Source organism: Homalodisca vitripennis, chromosome 2, assembly GCF_021130785.1.
Source record: "Homalodisca vitripennis isolate AUS2020 chromosome 2, UT_GWSS_2.1, whole genome shotgun sequence".
Classification (NCBI taxonomy): domain Eukaryota; kingdom Metazoa; phylum Arthropoda; class Insecta; order Hemiptera; family Cicadellidae; genus Homalodisca; species Homalodisca vitripennis.
In genome coordinates this window covers 107,408,292-107,423,595 of record NC_060208.1, presented here as the reverse complement: position 1 = coordinate 107,423,595, position 15,304 = coordinate 107,408,292, and the positions used below count along the sequence as shown (strand labels likewise).

At 32.8% G+C, this 15,304-nt stretch overlaps 1 protein-coding gene across 1 annotated transcript in view; it reads left to right on the top strand.

Moving 5' to 3' along the window:
- LOC124354531 (extracellular serine/threonine protein CG31145) overlaps positions 1-7,169 on the top strand; it is a 198,426-nt gene extending 191,257 nt beyond the window's left edge. Inside the window, exons 8-10 of the mRNA XM_046805058.1 lie at positions 585-889; positions 1,096-1,369; positions 6,818-7,169. Coding sequence (XP_046661014.1) covers positions 585-889; positions 1,096-1,369; positions 6,818-7,022 — 784 coding nt within the window. The 3' untranslated portion in view covers positions 7,023-7,169. The remainder of the gene's footprint in view (positions 1-584; positions 890-1,095; positions 1,370-6,817) is intronic.
- The last annotated feature ends 8,135 nt before the right edge of the window (positions 7,170-15,304 follow it).

Below are 15,304 nucleotides of genomic sequence, written 5' to 3'. Positions count from 1 at the left end.
ATTAATTCTTTTACAAAAAATGTACCTAAAATTGCAATTTCTGACAATTTTGATTCAAGTAATTTTTTAAATCTTTTTCTTATGGTGTTTAATCTTTATTTAACATTTTATTGACCAAATCGCTTTGGATGTCATTGATTAGTTATTTTATTTTTCAATACAAATCCCAAATTTAAACACGTAGTTTGTCAAATATTGGTCAATGCGTATTATGATCGTAGTGAATGAATCGTACAGGTACTTACGAACAAAAGGGAGTTTATATTTTATGAGGTATATAAGCAATAAAAGATTTGTTCATCAATATTGATCCATGCACTTATTATTATACATTAAATAAACCTAATCTAAACGTAACTAACCTATCTTAAACTATTACCGATCCAAACTAACCTCAAACTAAACTGATGAAAATCTAATCCAACCGAACTTATCATAACTCGACGTGGCATAATCTTGAACTTAGTTCATTCCCATATGAAAAGCCCCCCCATAAAATCCCATATAATCTTCTAAAAACTAGTTTAACCTTGTTATTTATTTCAACTTGGCGGTTTAACCAAATCGAGACGGGTTTGCCGTAGGTTGTTAGGCTTCCGCCGAGCGATGCCTGTGACTGGTCGCACCCTCAACATGACCACGGAGATATACGAGATAGCGGACGGTGAGCTGCTCAAGACGTTCTTCATCTCGCCCTCCAACAACATGTGTTTCCATGGTCGGTGCTCCTACTACTGCGACACGAGCCATGCAGTCTGTGGCAGCCCCGACACGCTGGAGGGCAGCTTCGCCGCCTTTTTGCCACCCAAGGAGGTCGCCCCGCGTAAAATCTGGCGTCATCCCTGGCGACGCAGTTACCACAAGCGGCGGAAAGCACAGTGGGAACAAGGTATTAGAACAGTCGCAATATACAACCTTGAGGAAGACCTATAGTAGTTATTTGTGGTCCTCATATTGTCGTAATTTTGAAGCATCACTATTTGTATTTATTTTATAAATTGTCACACTATTTCCTTATGACCCATACTAATTAGACAAAACGACTGTAATGGAAATTTCTATCAGTTTAATACATCTTGAAATTTGTTCTTGCAGAGTCAGACTACTGTAACCTTGTGAAGGAAATAGCCCCTTACGACTCAGGTCCGCGGCTTTATGATCTCATGGACATGGCTGTCTTCGACTTCCTGATGGGCAACATGGACCGCCATCACTATGAGACGTTTCGAGCCTTTGATAACGATACGTTCCCACTCCACCTGGATCATGGGCGAGGCTTCGGACGGGCCTACCACGACGAACTGAGTATTCTGGCACCTATCTTGCAGTGCTGTCTGATACGGGACACCACACTGGCGACACTACTCAGGTACTACATTTATTCCATGAATTTGTGAAATTGCTCTTGCCAGTGCAGGTGTACTCATTGTCTCGTCAACTGTGCACCTGATGAGACAATGAGAACACCTCTTCATGTAGAGCTCTTTTGTAGTCTAGGTGGCTCTCATGTCGAAACAATGCAAAATGTTCGTTTTTAACGTCTTTGTCATCAAATGTTTTGGATCTCTTCGGACGGACGACTGTACTCCAGATTCTAGGAGTCAGTCTGTAACAGTGTCGGATTTCAGACACTGCACTGAGCAAAAGGTGAAATGGAGTTAGGCTCTTCATTCACGTCGAATTAACCCTTCCCTCCGTAGCTATGTTATGTACAGTATGTTTTGTTTTATTTTTTATTCCACCTAGCTAGAATTGTGGCAAACTTGTCTTTAGCTAAAAAAATCAGTAATGCACTTGTATTGCATATTTAGAAGCACAGAGGAATATTAAACTATTTACAAACGTCTTTTTGAAAAAGAAGAGTTACTATTTTTTAATTAACATTATAAAAAAAAAACTGAAAATATATCAAACAAGTTTTTTATTTTGCAACAAATACTTTTTAATTCATCTCCTTTTTTAACAAATATTGTTTCAGTTGAACATAATTTTGCGCTTCTTATAACAAAATTTTCCTTGACAATTATTATCAATATTGTAATCCATCTTTAACATCAACTTACATTAATTTCTTTGAAGAAATATCCAGTTTGTGCCAACAGTTTTATACATTTTTTTTATACTTCTCAAGACATACTGATTATTATCCGTTCTCCTTAAAGAATTTTTGAATAAATTTCTATCTTTACATTTCTTGTCTGGTAATTTTCTCTAGGTATCTTAATCAATTATAGTAGTAGGTATTTAATCAGTAGTATAAACTGTTTCACAAAATATGCAATTTCTTTCTTCAAGAAGAACTATCTTACAAAGTAAGTGTACAATTTTGAGTGTGTAAGAAATAGGTGTATTAAAAAAAACTTTGCTTTTTAACCGACAAGAACAATATTTAATCCCAAATAATTTCAGATTCTTGTTTTTTGTCCTACTACTTACTTGGATCATCTTCTATAACTGTGGGCAATGAAATAGTACATTTTATTGCTAGTGTTGAAAGTGACCTATTGCGGGGATACATTACATTTAAATGCGAGGAGAAAGAATAGAAATTGAGCCCTGCAATAAAACTTTTGAGACAATATTATTGAATGATACGTCCATTACAATGCAATAAAGCACACAAAATCTTTTAAACGATTATCTGACATTTCATAATCTAGTAAGTATTCTTCTATAAGAAAACGGAACTATTTTAGAATTGAATGGGTCCGCCGAATAATGTTGCAAGCGTCATATTATTAGTTTTCCAGAAATCGAAAAAAACGTTATAAACATATAATAGTGAATACTTTTTTTATTTTAAAGAGTTAGTAATAAAGTTTGTAATAATGAAAAACAAACAATAAAGAATAAAGCCCTCTAAGACCTTGAATTTATGACTCATAGATGTTTTACACTTGGTATTCAAGGAATAACCCCCGTACCAGTGTGGTTACAACGTTATTCTCTTGACCTGTGTTGTTCTGATCTCAGTTAGTGACAGGATTAAGCAATAAAAAAACATTATATTTGTAATACTTTTTAATATCATTGTCATTATTATTTTTACAGATAGTAAATCAGTCTCATAAAGAGTAGTCAAAATAGAAACATGTATGGTACATTACTGATCAGCTGGTGCTTGGCCAGTTACGTTGTTAACCTCTGCTTTGAGCTGTTGGTAGAATGGAACAAATTCCGGTGGTAAGAACTTTGACATTGCATCCAAGTCTTTCTTTTTCGCAGCCTTAATAGGGAGTTGACTTTCATACATATTTGAAAATGCAGCAACTTTGACTGGAGGGAGATATCTTCCGTGAGGTCCTTTCATTTTCTTGGTCAATCAATGTGTCTGCCATGTTTGCAAGATGTTCTTCCTCGCAGTGTTGTAGTGTCATCACTCGCAATTTGATACCATGTGTGTTGTGTAATATTTAAATTTGTCGTGACAAGTGACTTCAAAATAATATCCAGGTTTTTAAAATCATCAGTATACATCATGCAAACTTCATACGGGTTTTAACTTTTTGCGTTTGCAATAACCTCTACCCATTGTTTTGGAATGTACACCATTCTTCCCTTTTTAGCTTTCTCTATCATTGCAAAATCCCTATCGCAGGGAAGGAAGCTGTGGCCAGTAACTAAGATCAGCTCGCATGTGATGAATCTTAATGTTGTTTTCTATTTTTGTTAATTCTGCTTCATTATTGGTTGAAACCATTTGAATATATAATGAATCATATTGTTTACAAGTGTCAGATCTCGGCACACCAAATCTCAAATTAAATTCAGAATTAAAAATGTCACAATAAAGGTGCAGAGTCGCAACAGCATCGGGATTCTTAATACAAAAAAGTTCTCACATCTTTTTTATACTTAAGTCTGCGTTCAGACATTGTTTTTGACTTTCATGTCTGGAATAATGGTTTTCCTGCTTCGGAAATGACAAAATATGTTGTTTTACCAGCTCTCTGTTCTCATCTGGTATTTTATTTCCACGATTTTCATGTAACCCTCGCGAGTCTTCCAAAGGCCTCCTAGGAATTATAAACTTAATTTTATCTTGAAGGATCTGCAAAAAAATTGCATTGCTTATGTTGGTTAGGCAAATTATATGTGAAATAACACAAAAGATGACAACTAAGTAAAAATGATGATGTAATATCGATGTAAAGACTTGTCTATATCGCTCTATCAATCTTATTGCAAGTTAATCACAACAGGTGGCGGTTACGACGTTATTCTACTAACCTCTGCTGGTGGTAATTTTCCGGCTACAGGCTTTTTCTTCTTTGAGGTATATGGATTTCCACTATCCTTGGACATTTTCCTCTTCTTATCACCCCAAGTAGTAATATTTACTTTCCGTCTTCTTCCACTATTTATCCTTTTTTGGTCTCCGGGATAGAGTTTCACGTTCGAACCGTTTGACATCTTGGCGCTTACAACGTTATTCCAGCGGAGCAGTCCGATTTCCCGCCATTGCTCACGTGGTTTTCAGTGTTACCAATTAAAATTTAAATCAAAATACAATACTCTATGGTTAGAATTGTCGTTTACAACATTATTCAACCAAAACCTTCATTCGATAAATATGGCGCTTACAACGTTATTCAGTGGACCCATTCAATTTATTTTGGTGTTTAAATCAGCTGTTAGAAGATAGGACTGTCAAAACAACTAATGGAATGTTGATTCCGGGAAAAAGATGTTTACATAGCGAAAGTAATGTTTGGGAGAGAGAAAATCTGCTGACAGCTACAAAGGAAACAGTCATTCTAACATATCTCAGCTCAATTGGAAAGTAACCATACAGAGTAATAAAAATTAATTTTTTTAGTACTAAAATTTTGATGTAACTAAAATATAAGATTTTTTCTGGATAGTTAATTAATAAAAATGTCAAAAAAACTGAAAAACGTTTGGTTGTGTACGATAATTTTATGATCAATATTGTATCTATAAAATAAGATGTCCTTTCATTATAATACTATAACAAAAGATTATAGTGTAGAATTTTTGAAATTTAATATGAGATTGAAATCATGATGACTTGGGTTGCAATCATCCTCATGGCAGAATTTCCAGAAAATGTTTATCTTCAGTGATCATTATGCCTAGGCACCATTACTAATCATAATTCAAAAATGTTTGTTTATTCATAAAAATCTGCAAGATGTTGGTCATTTTATTGTACTATTTTTTTATATTGGCCATAATTACACAATATAGATCAGCAATAAGCCTTCAAGATTTTTTGAAATTTTAATCCGTTATATAATTTGTTATATATTGTATTTATGTCTTGTAAGGTGTTAATATGTCAGCTTTTATTTAATATTTCCTGAACAACTTTGCAAGCCAATTCCAAATCCATTCATGACAAATTATGTATTCTGAAATTATGTAGTTTCAGTTTGGTGGCAGCATTTATATTAATTAATCTGTAAACAGTTCCTAAATTACTTCACAATATTAACCATTCCATTAAATAATTTTAAACAGTAAACTTTTTATTAATGCAGCATTTTTTATTGCATGGTTTTATTTTTTGTTTTAATCCCACGATATAGCAGCTATAAAATATTTCAGAAACTGTAAATTTTAGGAACAACTACTTATATATATTGCAAGTTTTCAATATAATAATTTATACATTTTTAACTAATATCTGAACATGATAGGCAATAATGAGCTTTCATAGTTAATGTTAACATGATGGGCAATAAGAGTATTCTTAATTACCCACATATACCCAGAATTTAGAGCATATCAATTAGTTAGTTTACATACTATCATACCTGAGAGGGTTTATACTGACCAAGTGGGCTTATACAGGTTACAAAGTGAAAAATAGGTAATAAAGAGTTTTCACATTTAGTCAACACAATTTGTGATAAAAAGCTTTCATAGTTTTATGTTAACATGTTTGGCAATAAAAAGCTTTTATAGTTAATCTTAAGATGGTAGGCAAGTAGATAACCTTAACATTATGCACAATAAAGAGCTTTCATACTTACAACCTGCAAAGCTCTTATTGCATCTTCAACCTAACATTTTGTATCACATCAGAACATCAAAACTATAATTCTTTAGGCTGCGTTGAAAGGAATATTATCATTACAAAAAGGAAAGTTGATTTTTATAAAGGACATGGTAACAGAGATCTCCCCTCCACCTGATTGTGAAGATGACCTTACATGGTAAAGTGGTCTGAGTGTGCAAAATTAATGCTTGTCGGTCCGTCTGTCAACCTCTCCCTCCAGCTCATTTGCTTCCCTCAATAATTGAGTGCAAGTGGACAGGGAGTGTGGGGGTTGACCATTCGTTCAATTTTACAATAGAAACAACTTGACTCTCCTAACAAACTAATTTCCAGCAAAGGTTCCTGAAATAAAATTTTCACATATCAAAAATCTACTTGAAAGAATACCTTCTTTTTATTTGTTCAAACTGGCAGGCCTTGACAGTTGATCAGAGTTTTGGACAACTTTACTTTATGAAACTATACCAATCCCTTGTTGTACTAACAGTTCTTCCGATTGTCTTTGTGGTATTTATTTTACAAGGCAATATTAAATGTATTTTTTTACCACAAATGAGAGTGTATTAGTCTATATTTCTTTGTATGTCTTTTATGAGTATGGTTAGTTTGTTTTTTCAAGTAAATAATAATTTCTAGCTGTAAAATCATTTAATTTTGAAGTAATTCATCCAGATTCTTGAAAAAATTCAGGAGACACTGAGTTTGTGTACCCAATTGTGTGGGAGCCTCATGTCATTTTGAACTAATTTACTCATATTTAGCAACTAACTATATCTTGTGTTTGTCTACCAGGTTCCACAATGGGCCAGTGCTCTTGAGTGAGGCGATGAGAGCCTCGATGGCCTCAGATCCTGTGACTCCAGTTCTCTGGGAGCCTCATCTCATTGCCTTGGACCGCAGAGTCAAAATCATCCTGAAAGCGGTACGGGACTGTGTGGAGGCAGCACGAGAGATGGCAAACGGTGCTGACGAAGACAGCCAACAGCCCGACTCTTAGCGATCATCCAGTTCTTGGGAGTCGGCCAGTTCCTAAGGATCTGCTCTTGGAATTTTATCTTCAATTGCTGGAAGTCTATTCCTGAAATCACTCAGTTTTGGAATTTTACTTGGAACTGGTGTTGAAATTTATTGGACTGCTACATACAATATGGATCTAGGTCTCTGTGTTGACATGTTTCTGTGAACTGGTCATTCCAATAATTCATAGAAATATGATTTTGGAATTAGATCATTCCAAATTCCAGAGTTTCTGGAATAAGTTCTCAGGATTACAGAACTATATTTTTATCTGCAAAAATATATTCTTAGAATGTGATAATCAATTTACTATGAATATATTCTTTGAGCTGTCATCCAATCCAACTGAGTGTAATTCCTGAATTACTGGTCATTGAATAATACTCTAAACATGTTAATTTGTCTAAATGTCGGGCATTTGCAGAACTTAACTGTTGTGATAACTTTTCTCCAAAGTAAAAAATTCTTACAGAGAACTGGTAAAAGTGATCTCACTTATGGACAGTTCCTCTAGGTGTTCGTTAGACTCCAGTGAACCAGTTCTTGTTCCTTAAAGACAGCAGTACCTGAGAATTGGTTGACTCTTGGATCAGGTCGATCTTTAAAGTCGGTCAGTTCCTTCCATACATGAAGGCTTGTGGACTGCAGCAAAAGTTAGCACATTTTTAAGACTGATGAATTACTCATAGATCTAAACATGCTTTTTTATCATTTTATGTCTGTGGTTGGCAGTACTATTGCACTTAACTATAACCAAGAACAAAGTATTTATTCATCGATATGGTTTAAATAAAATTTGCTTCATTTTCGATGGTTTACAAATTACAAGCAGAAATAAGCAAAAATTTGGTTATTAATTTTGTTGATTTAAAGTTAGCAGTGTTAGTTTTTACCTTTAGTCTTTTACCAAACTAAACAACAAAAGACAATTCATCTGAAATACTCTTTAATCAGAAACTGAGTTTATAAAAAATGTTTAACGCCAGTAATATAATATTAGTGAAAATTATCACAAATGTCATATGTTCACAAGCCTAGTATGTTTTTTTACCAATTTTAGTCAGTTTAGTCTGTATCATATATTAATTTAAGTTATGTACTGTAGTTTGAATTAGTTTTAATTGGGATTTTATACATGAAAATGTTTTGTACATTTTAAAAATGCCTTTACAGTCACAGTTTTCTTTTTTTACTAATCTGATAACAATTTACTCTAAATGTGTATAATTTTACTTTTACAGCAATTTTATTTAGTATCATTATTAATAGTTTTTAAGTTTTTTCTGTTTGTTACATTGATTAAAAATATACTGTGCTTATCAATTGTCTTATTTTAGAGTAAATATGAAGTTAGGTATTTTGTTTTGAAATATTATGTTTTAAAAATTTAATATTTTAGTTTTATCAAATTCTACTTTTATTAAACTGTATTTATTTGTGTTTATACATTTTTATTAAAAAATAAGATCGTAATGTTCACAATCCAAGCACAATCAGGCAATTTATATTTTCTCAGATGAAAATCTTGTCAGAAACTACCAATAAAACATATCACTAAAGTTAAGACTGTAAATTTTATGCAAGTTAAGTAATGTTATATTTTATCAAAGTATGCATGAGTGTGTGTGTATGTGTGTGAGTGTTTGTAGGTTGTTGTATATGTATATAATTAATAAGTATGATGTACTTTTCATCATTGCTGTTGTATTTGTTATATTTCTCATTTGCGTATTGTTCTCCTACTGTCCTACTAATTTTTTTGTGGCTTTTGGTTTACTCTGTAGATTTATTACTCAGTGTTGCCTACAAAATTATTTTTTATTCTCTAATTTTGTTTTCTAATTTGTTAAAATTAATTTTTCTAGGTTTTTAATATTTACTATAATTGCAACACTTTTAATTGAATTAGTTGTATAACAGTTTTATGTTCATTATATCTTTTTTCCCCAATATTTTATTTATTTCACAAAATCTATTGCTTGTATTATGGTATTATGAGAAGGAATTAGAGGAGAGAAGGAACAATGAAAACCAAACCACCACTAGTACAGAAGGAATACTTGATACCAAACTAACCTCTTGAGGGAAGGAAAGCCAGTAACGGAATCGACACTAATACTATTAACAGAAAGCTAAAGCCAGAAAGCTGAGAGCGTGTAAGAGAGTGTAAATGTCTAATGACCACCACTACCTTCAGAACACAATCCTTTATTTAAGCTGTGGTGTCGTCATTCATTTACTCCATTGCTGCTAAAGTGGTTCAAACTGTCTCATATAACTACTTCCTTCCCTGGAGGAGAGTGGATTGCATTAACACTAATCTTCTTATTATTAACCTTTAATTGAAATTAAATTTTCAATACTTTCGAAAAATTACATTATTTTACTATTAATAAAAAATATTATATTTGTGTTTTTTAAGATATTGTTTCATGTATTTTTATTACTGAAAACTATAGAAGCCATGATGGTATTCGATATTTTACCTATGAAATATTTATAATAATATTTTGCTAACCAAAATTTGTATCTTTCCCTAAACTTTAATGCACTCAATTTTATAATACTTGTAAATATACACAGAGCATTCAACAATTTAAGACACAAATTGGTTTGGAGAAAAACTATTTATTTTAATGGCATCAACAGATTCATCCTACTTTTAAATAATTTACACCTTCAGCAAACAAAAAACAAATCACTGAATTTAACCAATAAGGAATTTTCAAGTGGACTCACCACCGTTAGACTTAATTTTGAAGTTATAAACAACAATGTTCACTCACCCGCTGATCATCTCAGTGATGCCAATGTTCTAAAAGTATTAAACTTGTTTTACCAACTGTTTTTCTTTAGGCCAATTTGTCTCCTTAAGTATGAAATGCCCCTCATATTATATTCAAAAAAAAAGAAAACATGCATATGATTACTCAAAAAGTTACAATAACATTGAGGATGTTATTAATAGTTTTAGCATTTAGTTATTGTTAAGGCTTAATTTTATTAATTTATTAGTTTTTTGTTTACACAAAATATTACATCAGGTATTCTAAAACATTCATAGAAATTAATCAATGTTAATAAAATTATACTTTCAAAAGCCCAAATTTGAGTGATTAAAAAACAAGAAATTTTACTGTTTTGTGGTACCTATTTTGTAAAAATTGAATTAAGTTTGATGTAATAAATTAAATCTATTTGAGTTCTATTAATAGCGGCTGATGTCTTTTCTGAAATTATGTTTGGTTACCAAAGTCCACAATGCATTAAAGAACTGGGAAATAGTAATATATGACATTTATTTTGTATAAGTTTACATAGATAGTATACAGGCTTTCCTTAACCGAGTCAGCTATTTGGATCTTGTCTGAAGGGTTAAAAATCTGTTGTATATGATGGTAACAATATTTATATTTATAAATAAATCAAAACTTGTTTAAGAATAAGGCATGTATGCATGTTAATATTTCCAATCTGAGAACTGTATTTAAAAAAATTGTACACTTGTTTTAACTTGTAGTGCATAGTTTTGAACGTCCCCAAAAGTAAAGAAAAATTGTCTTTTAAACTTTGTTATACATTACAAGATAGCAATGTGGCTCAGTTAAGAAAACCATTGTACTGGTATGTGAACATGTCTGATTATTGCAATTATGATGATATGTGGCTTACATTTTTGGTTACTTTATTGAGGCATATTCAAGACACATTGATTAGTACAGCTGTGATCTGTACGTGAAGTTAACACAGTTAAGTTAGACCATGTCTCCCAGCAGTGCATTGTGGTTATCACGCCGTTAAGTGCCATAATGTTAACTTGTCATTGTATATACTGATGATGTTTGTAAATATCATACTCTAGTCAATACGCCAATTTGTACAGTGTTGTCAATAAATTTTAGATTAAAATGTTGTTTATACTGTCTTAACCCTTATCCCAGAACAGGTGCTAGGCTAGACAACGTTTTCCAGAATATATTGAACATGCATTCTACATCTAATGATATCATTAACAAAGGTTTGCACAGATTCATAGTTTGTTTCACACCAAGCACTTTTTAGGATTTTTTTATATAGCCTGTTCTGCCTCATGTGGACCAAACAGTACACTCTAAATAGGTTAGAAATGTATGCAATAATAATTATGTTCCTTTTTAAGGACTCAACAGGTCCTGACAAAATAGATTTGTTGTCTGTCTGTTTGAGTTAGAAAGATTCTGGAGACTTGAAACTGATACGTAGATTGTTTTAGGTTCAACGAAGAATTAATTTAATTTGATTTTGGTGTAAAACAGTCAAAGAATTACAGAGTGTCAATAATCCGGGAAAGGTGTCAGTCAGATTGGTAAAAACCTCTGTTGTATCTTTTGACACTTATTGTATCCTTTTATTTTTCATAAATGCCTTTATTAAAGAAGTTGAGATCGGTTGATTGCTGTGTATGTTGTTTCAATTTGGCAATGATTACACCTGCTAAAGAAATATCCTCAGGCTTATTCATGCGTAATGATGGACTATACATCTCTCTCGCTTTTCAGCCCTTCTTATGCTTTGCAGGGTGCAAAACTTTGTGCAAGTCATCAAAGCGGTTTTTACGGTATTGTCTCTTTCTGAAGTCAATTGTTTAACCTAAACAATAACATGTTTTTTGAACATTTGTCATGATTAATGATACAACAAAGAACACTTTTTGAGGATTGGAATCCAGCTTCTTCTACAACCGTAAAAAAACCTTAATGCTAAGGTTAAGCATTATGTGCTGGTGAACTCACTCAAAAGGGTACGCTAGTTAGTTGCTGGATCTGATTTTATTATATATCTACGAATCATTCAATTAATATTGCAGAAATTATCAATATGGGATATTTCATTACTTTATAGACCCCAAAAGGATTTACGAAATAAGAATATGCCTATGTTCATCTTAGGGACCTTAGGGATGCCCATGTAAAATTTCAGTACAACAGGTTGAATAGTTTTAGTGTGAAAGCATAACAAACTTACTTTTGCATTTATAATATTAGGATTACGAGGTTATCATACTTGAAAAAAATTGAATCAATTGTTATTTTTCATTACTAAGAAGAATGCTTGAATCGTCAGGGCTGGATTTACACAGGGCTGAATGGGCTATATATAGCCCAGGACGGCATAATTCAGGGGGCGGCAAAGTTGGGTACAAAAAATTAAAAAAATAATTCCAAAAGTTAAAATATGTGAAAAATTACTTGCAATAAATTTGTAAACATAACAATTTATTTATTTATTTCAGTTTTATTACAAGCTTAGCATGGCCGCATCGCTGCCGCCGACGTCGCGTCGACCCACGGTAAGCCTATATGGTTGGTGGGTGGGAGGGAAGGCGGCAAATTGTGGTTATAGTAGAAAATATTTTTGTACGTTGGATGTATGTTGAGAAGAGCTCAATTCTATAGATTATAAGTATATATATAAAGGACAATACAAAGTAAACGGACTCATGATTGGGATCAAGACCACCCCTAATATATCTGGCAGACATTCATGGATCAATTGCTTGGTGACCTCAACATCTTTTCTTGTTTGTTATGACATTATCACACAGGGGTTTGTACTGACCGAGACATTCGAACGAACAAAACAACTGTTGCAAATTTTGCGAAATAATGAAATGTAGGTACAATGATGTGGTTAGGTAAAAGCAAAGAAATGGAAGTTTCTCAGTAAAATTTCTTGATCGTACTATCAACTGTATCAGGTTACATAAAATAGACAATAAGATTAAAGCAATAATAAACTCTCCAAGATCTAAGAATGAATCAAAACTTTGTAACTTCTTGGATTGTTAAACTATTACAATACGTTTATACAAAATATTGGAACAGCTCTCAGAAACTAGAACCTCCAGGCCTCTGGCAGCTCCCTTACCTTTTGATAGTTCATGGCCTTCACGAGCTATCAACCTCTGGAACCTTCCAAACCCTAGGGATCCGACCCTTTACAAAAAAATATGTATCGAGATCCTATCCAGGGCGAACATTTATAATGTATACTCAGTTCTATGTTGACTGTTCAGTACGCGACCATAAACCATGTTATCCACACGACAGTTCTCGTTGTACTAGCCGTCCTCAAGTCATCGCCCCGGGTCACGCTACGTAAACACATTGGATTAAATACGTTATTTCGGTCATACTAAATTGTTATCCTTCTCAAACTTATTTCTTGAGACAACTTCAGGTGTAGGCTACGTACACGTTACAACTTAAATTGCTTTTCAGTTAAATTAAACTACTGTGATTAATCAAAAGTACTATAACAGTTATTGCTTTAAAATATTATTCTTAAACTACATCATTTTAAATATTTGTGTAGATTGATAATGGCAGTTTATATGTTACCTGTTTATTATGTACAAGTTAAATAAACTTTACAGTCATGTAAAAGTAATAAATTTGAAGTATGAAATTATTAATACAACAATAATATTAAACTAAAAAAGTACTTATTTGTAGGTATTACAAATCACACTCAATGCTACTGTTTATTTTCTTTTTGTATTATTTTATGTTGAACTTATATTACATATATTACTTTGCTTAATTTACTGGAAGGCAGTGACTTCAGAGTCCATAATCAACGGGTACAGTAAAATCTGTTTAAGCGCCTTCGCACGGATCGCGAGGACAATTGACGCAACTCACATGACACTAGGGTGATGTTCCCAATAAAGGTCGCGTCGACCCACGGTAAGCCTATATGGTTGGTGGGTGGGAGGGAAGGCGGCAAATTGTGGTTATAGTAGAAAATATTTTTGTACGTTGGATGTATGTTGAGAAGAGCTCAATTCTATAGATTATAAGTATATATATAAAGGACAATACAAAGTAAACGGACTCATGATTGGGATCAAGACCACCCCTAATATATCTGGCAGACATTCATGGATCAATTGCTTGGTGACCTCAACATCTTTTCTTGTTTGTTATGACATTATCACACAGGGGTTTGTACTGACCGAGACATTCGAACGCACAAAACAATGGCGTAACAATGGTGTAAAGGTAGTAACATGAGTATGTCCCATTAGAACTATACTGCACGGTAAACATGGAACTGAGTATAGAAAGTACACTCCAGTTTTGATCAAAATTCATTCTACCATAATGTGTCTATAGCAGTTGTGTAGAAAAAAAATGTTTTGATCCTGGGGATCTGCCTCTCCGATTGGCCTCAACAAAGAACTTATCCTTGCAATTTACTTGTATATTATACCATATTTCGTGAAGACTTTCTGCCGTAATCGTGGTGAATTTACAAATTTACTCAAGAATGTTTACACAATGCAATGGATAGTTATAAATCTACATAAATTTAATATAATACTAATTTTCATGTTTCTATTCGAAACATAAACTTGCTTTTCTTGATTTACTTTGCTTCTCAAAATTTTAAATAGACCTTTTTTGTAACAATGCATATTATCATATTGTCTTATTACAATAATAGAATTATCAACATTTTTTATAAAATCTAACTATACGTTTTAACGGTGTTAATGTATCGAAACTGGATTCAAACGTTAGCAACGGGCAAAGGATCCATGTCGGAACCTATTTTCGTAGGCATGATTTGGCTTTAACTCTTGTAGTGCATCCGCATCGGTATAGGAAATTCCAGTCTATGGTATTCTTTGGTAAAGAGTATTTCACTGTCTTATAATACCCAACCATAAACTCACTTTCTTGTACTGAAAGAGAGCCATGAAATGTTTATTTATTTTTATATAAAGTTAAGTATATATATACTTATCGTGGTTTAGTACCAGCAAACAGTTTGCATTAATTTAATTAGTTGCGCTGAGCCCTAAAATTTAATTTCTTGCTTTCACCCCAAAATACTCCCTGGGACCAGGTCTCCCGGGTCCATTTCCAAAACGAATGTTAACTAGTTTAGTTTAGAGCTGATGTAAAGAAGAATCAAATTTATAACATTTTCCGGCTAAGACATTTTTGTATTAAACGCTTATGCAATGGGCTTTTTTTTAACGCGGCAAAGGCTTTAAATCGATTTTACTAAAGCTTTAAAAAATATTCCAAAACCGTTCGTACAATAGCATTGACTTTATCAGGAACTAAATCAGTGAAATGAAATATTGTGATACTATGTAATTTTCTTGTAGTGGTACTTGTGTTTGATTATCTTTATATAACAATTTCTATGGGTTACGTGGTTATAGTTAGTTATTTTAGTTCATTCACAAAGTTTGTGTTGGCTACACTG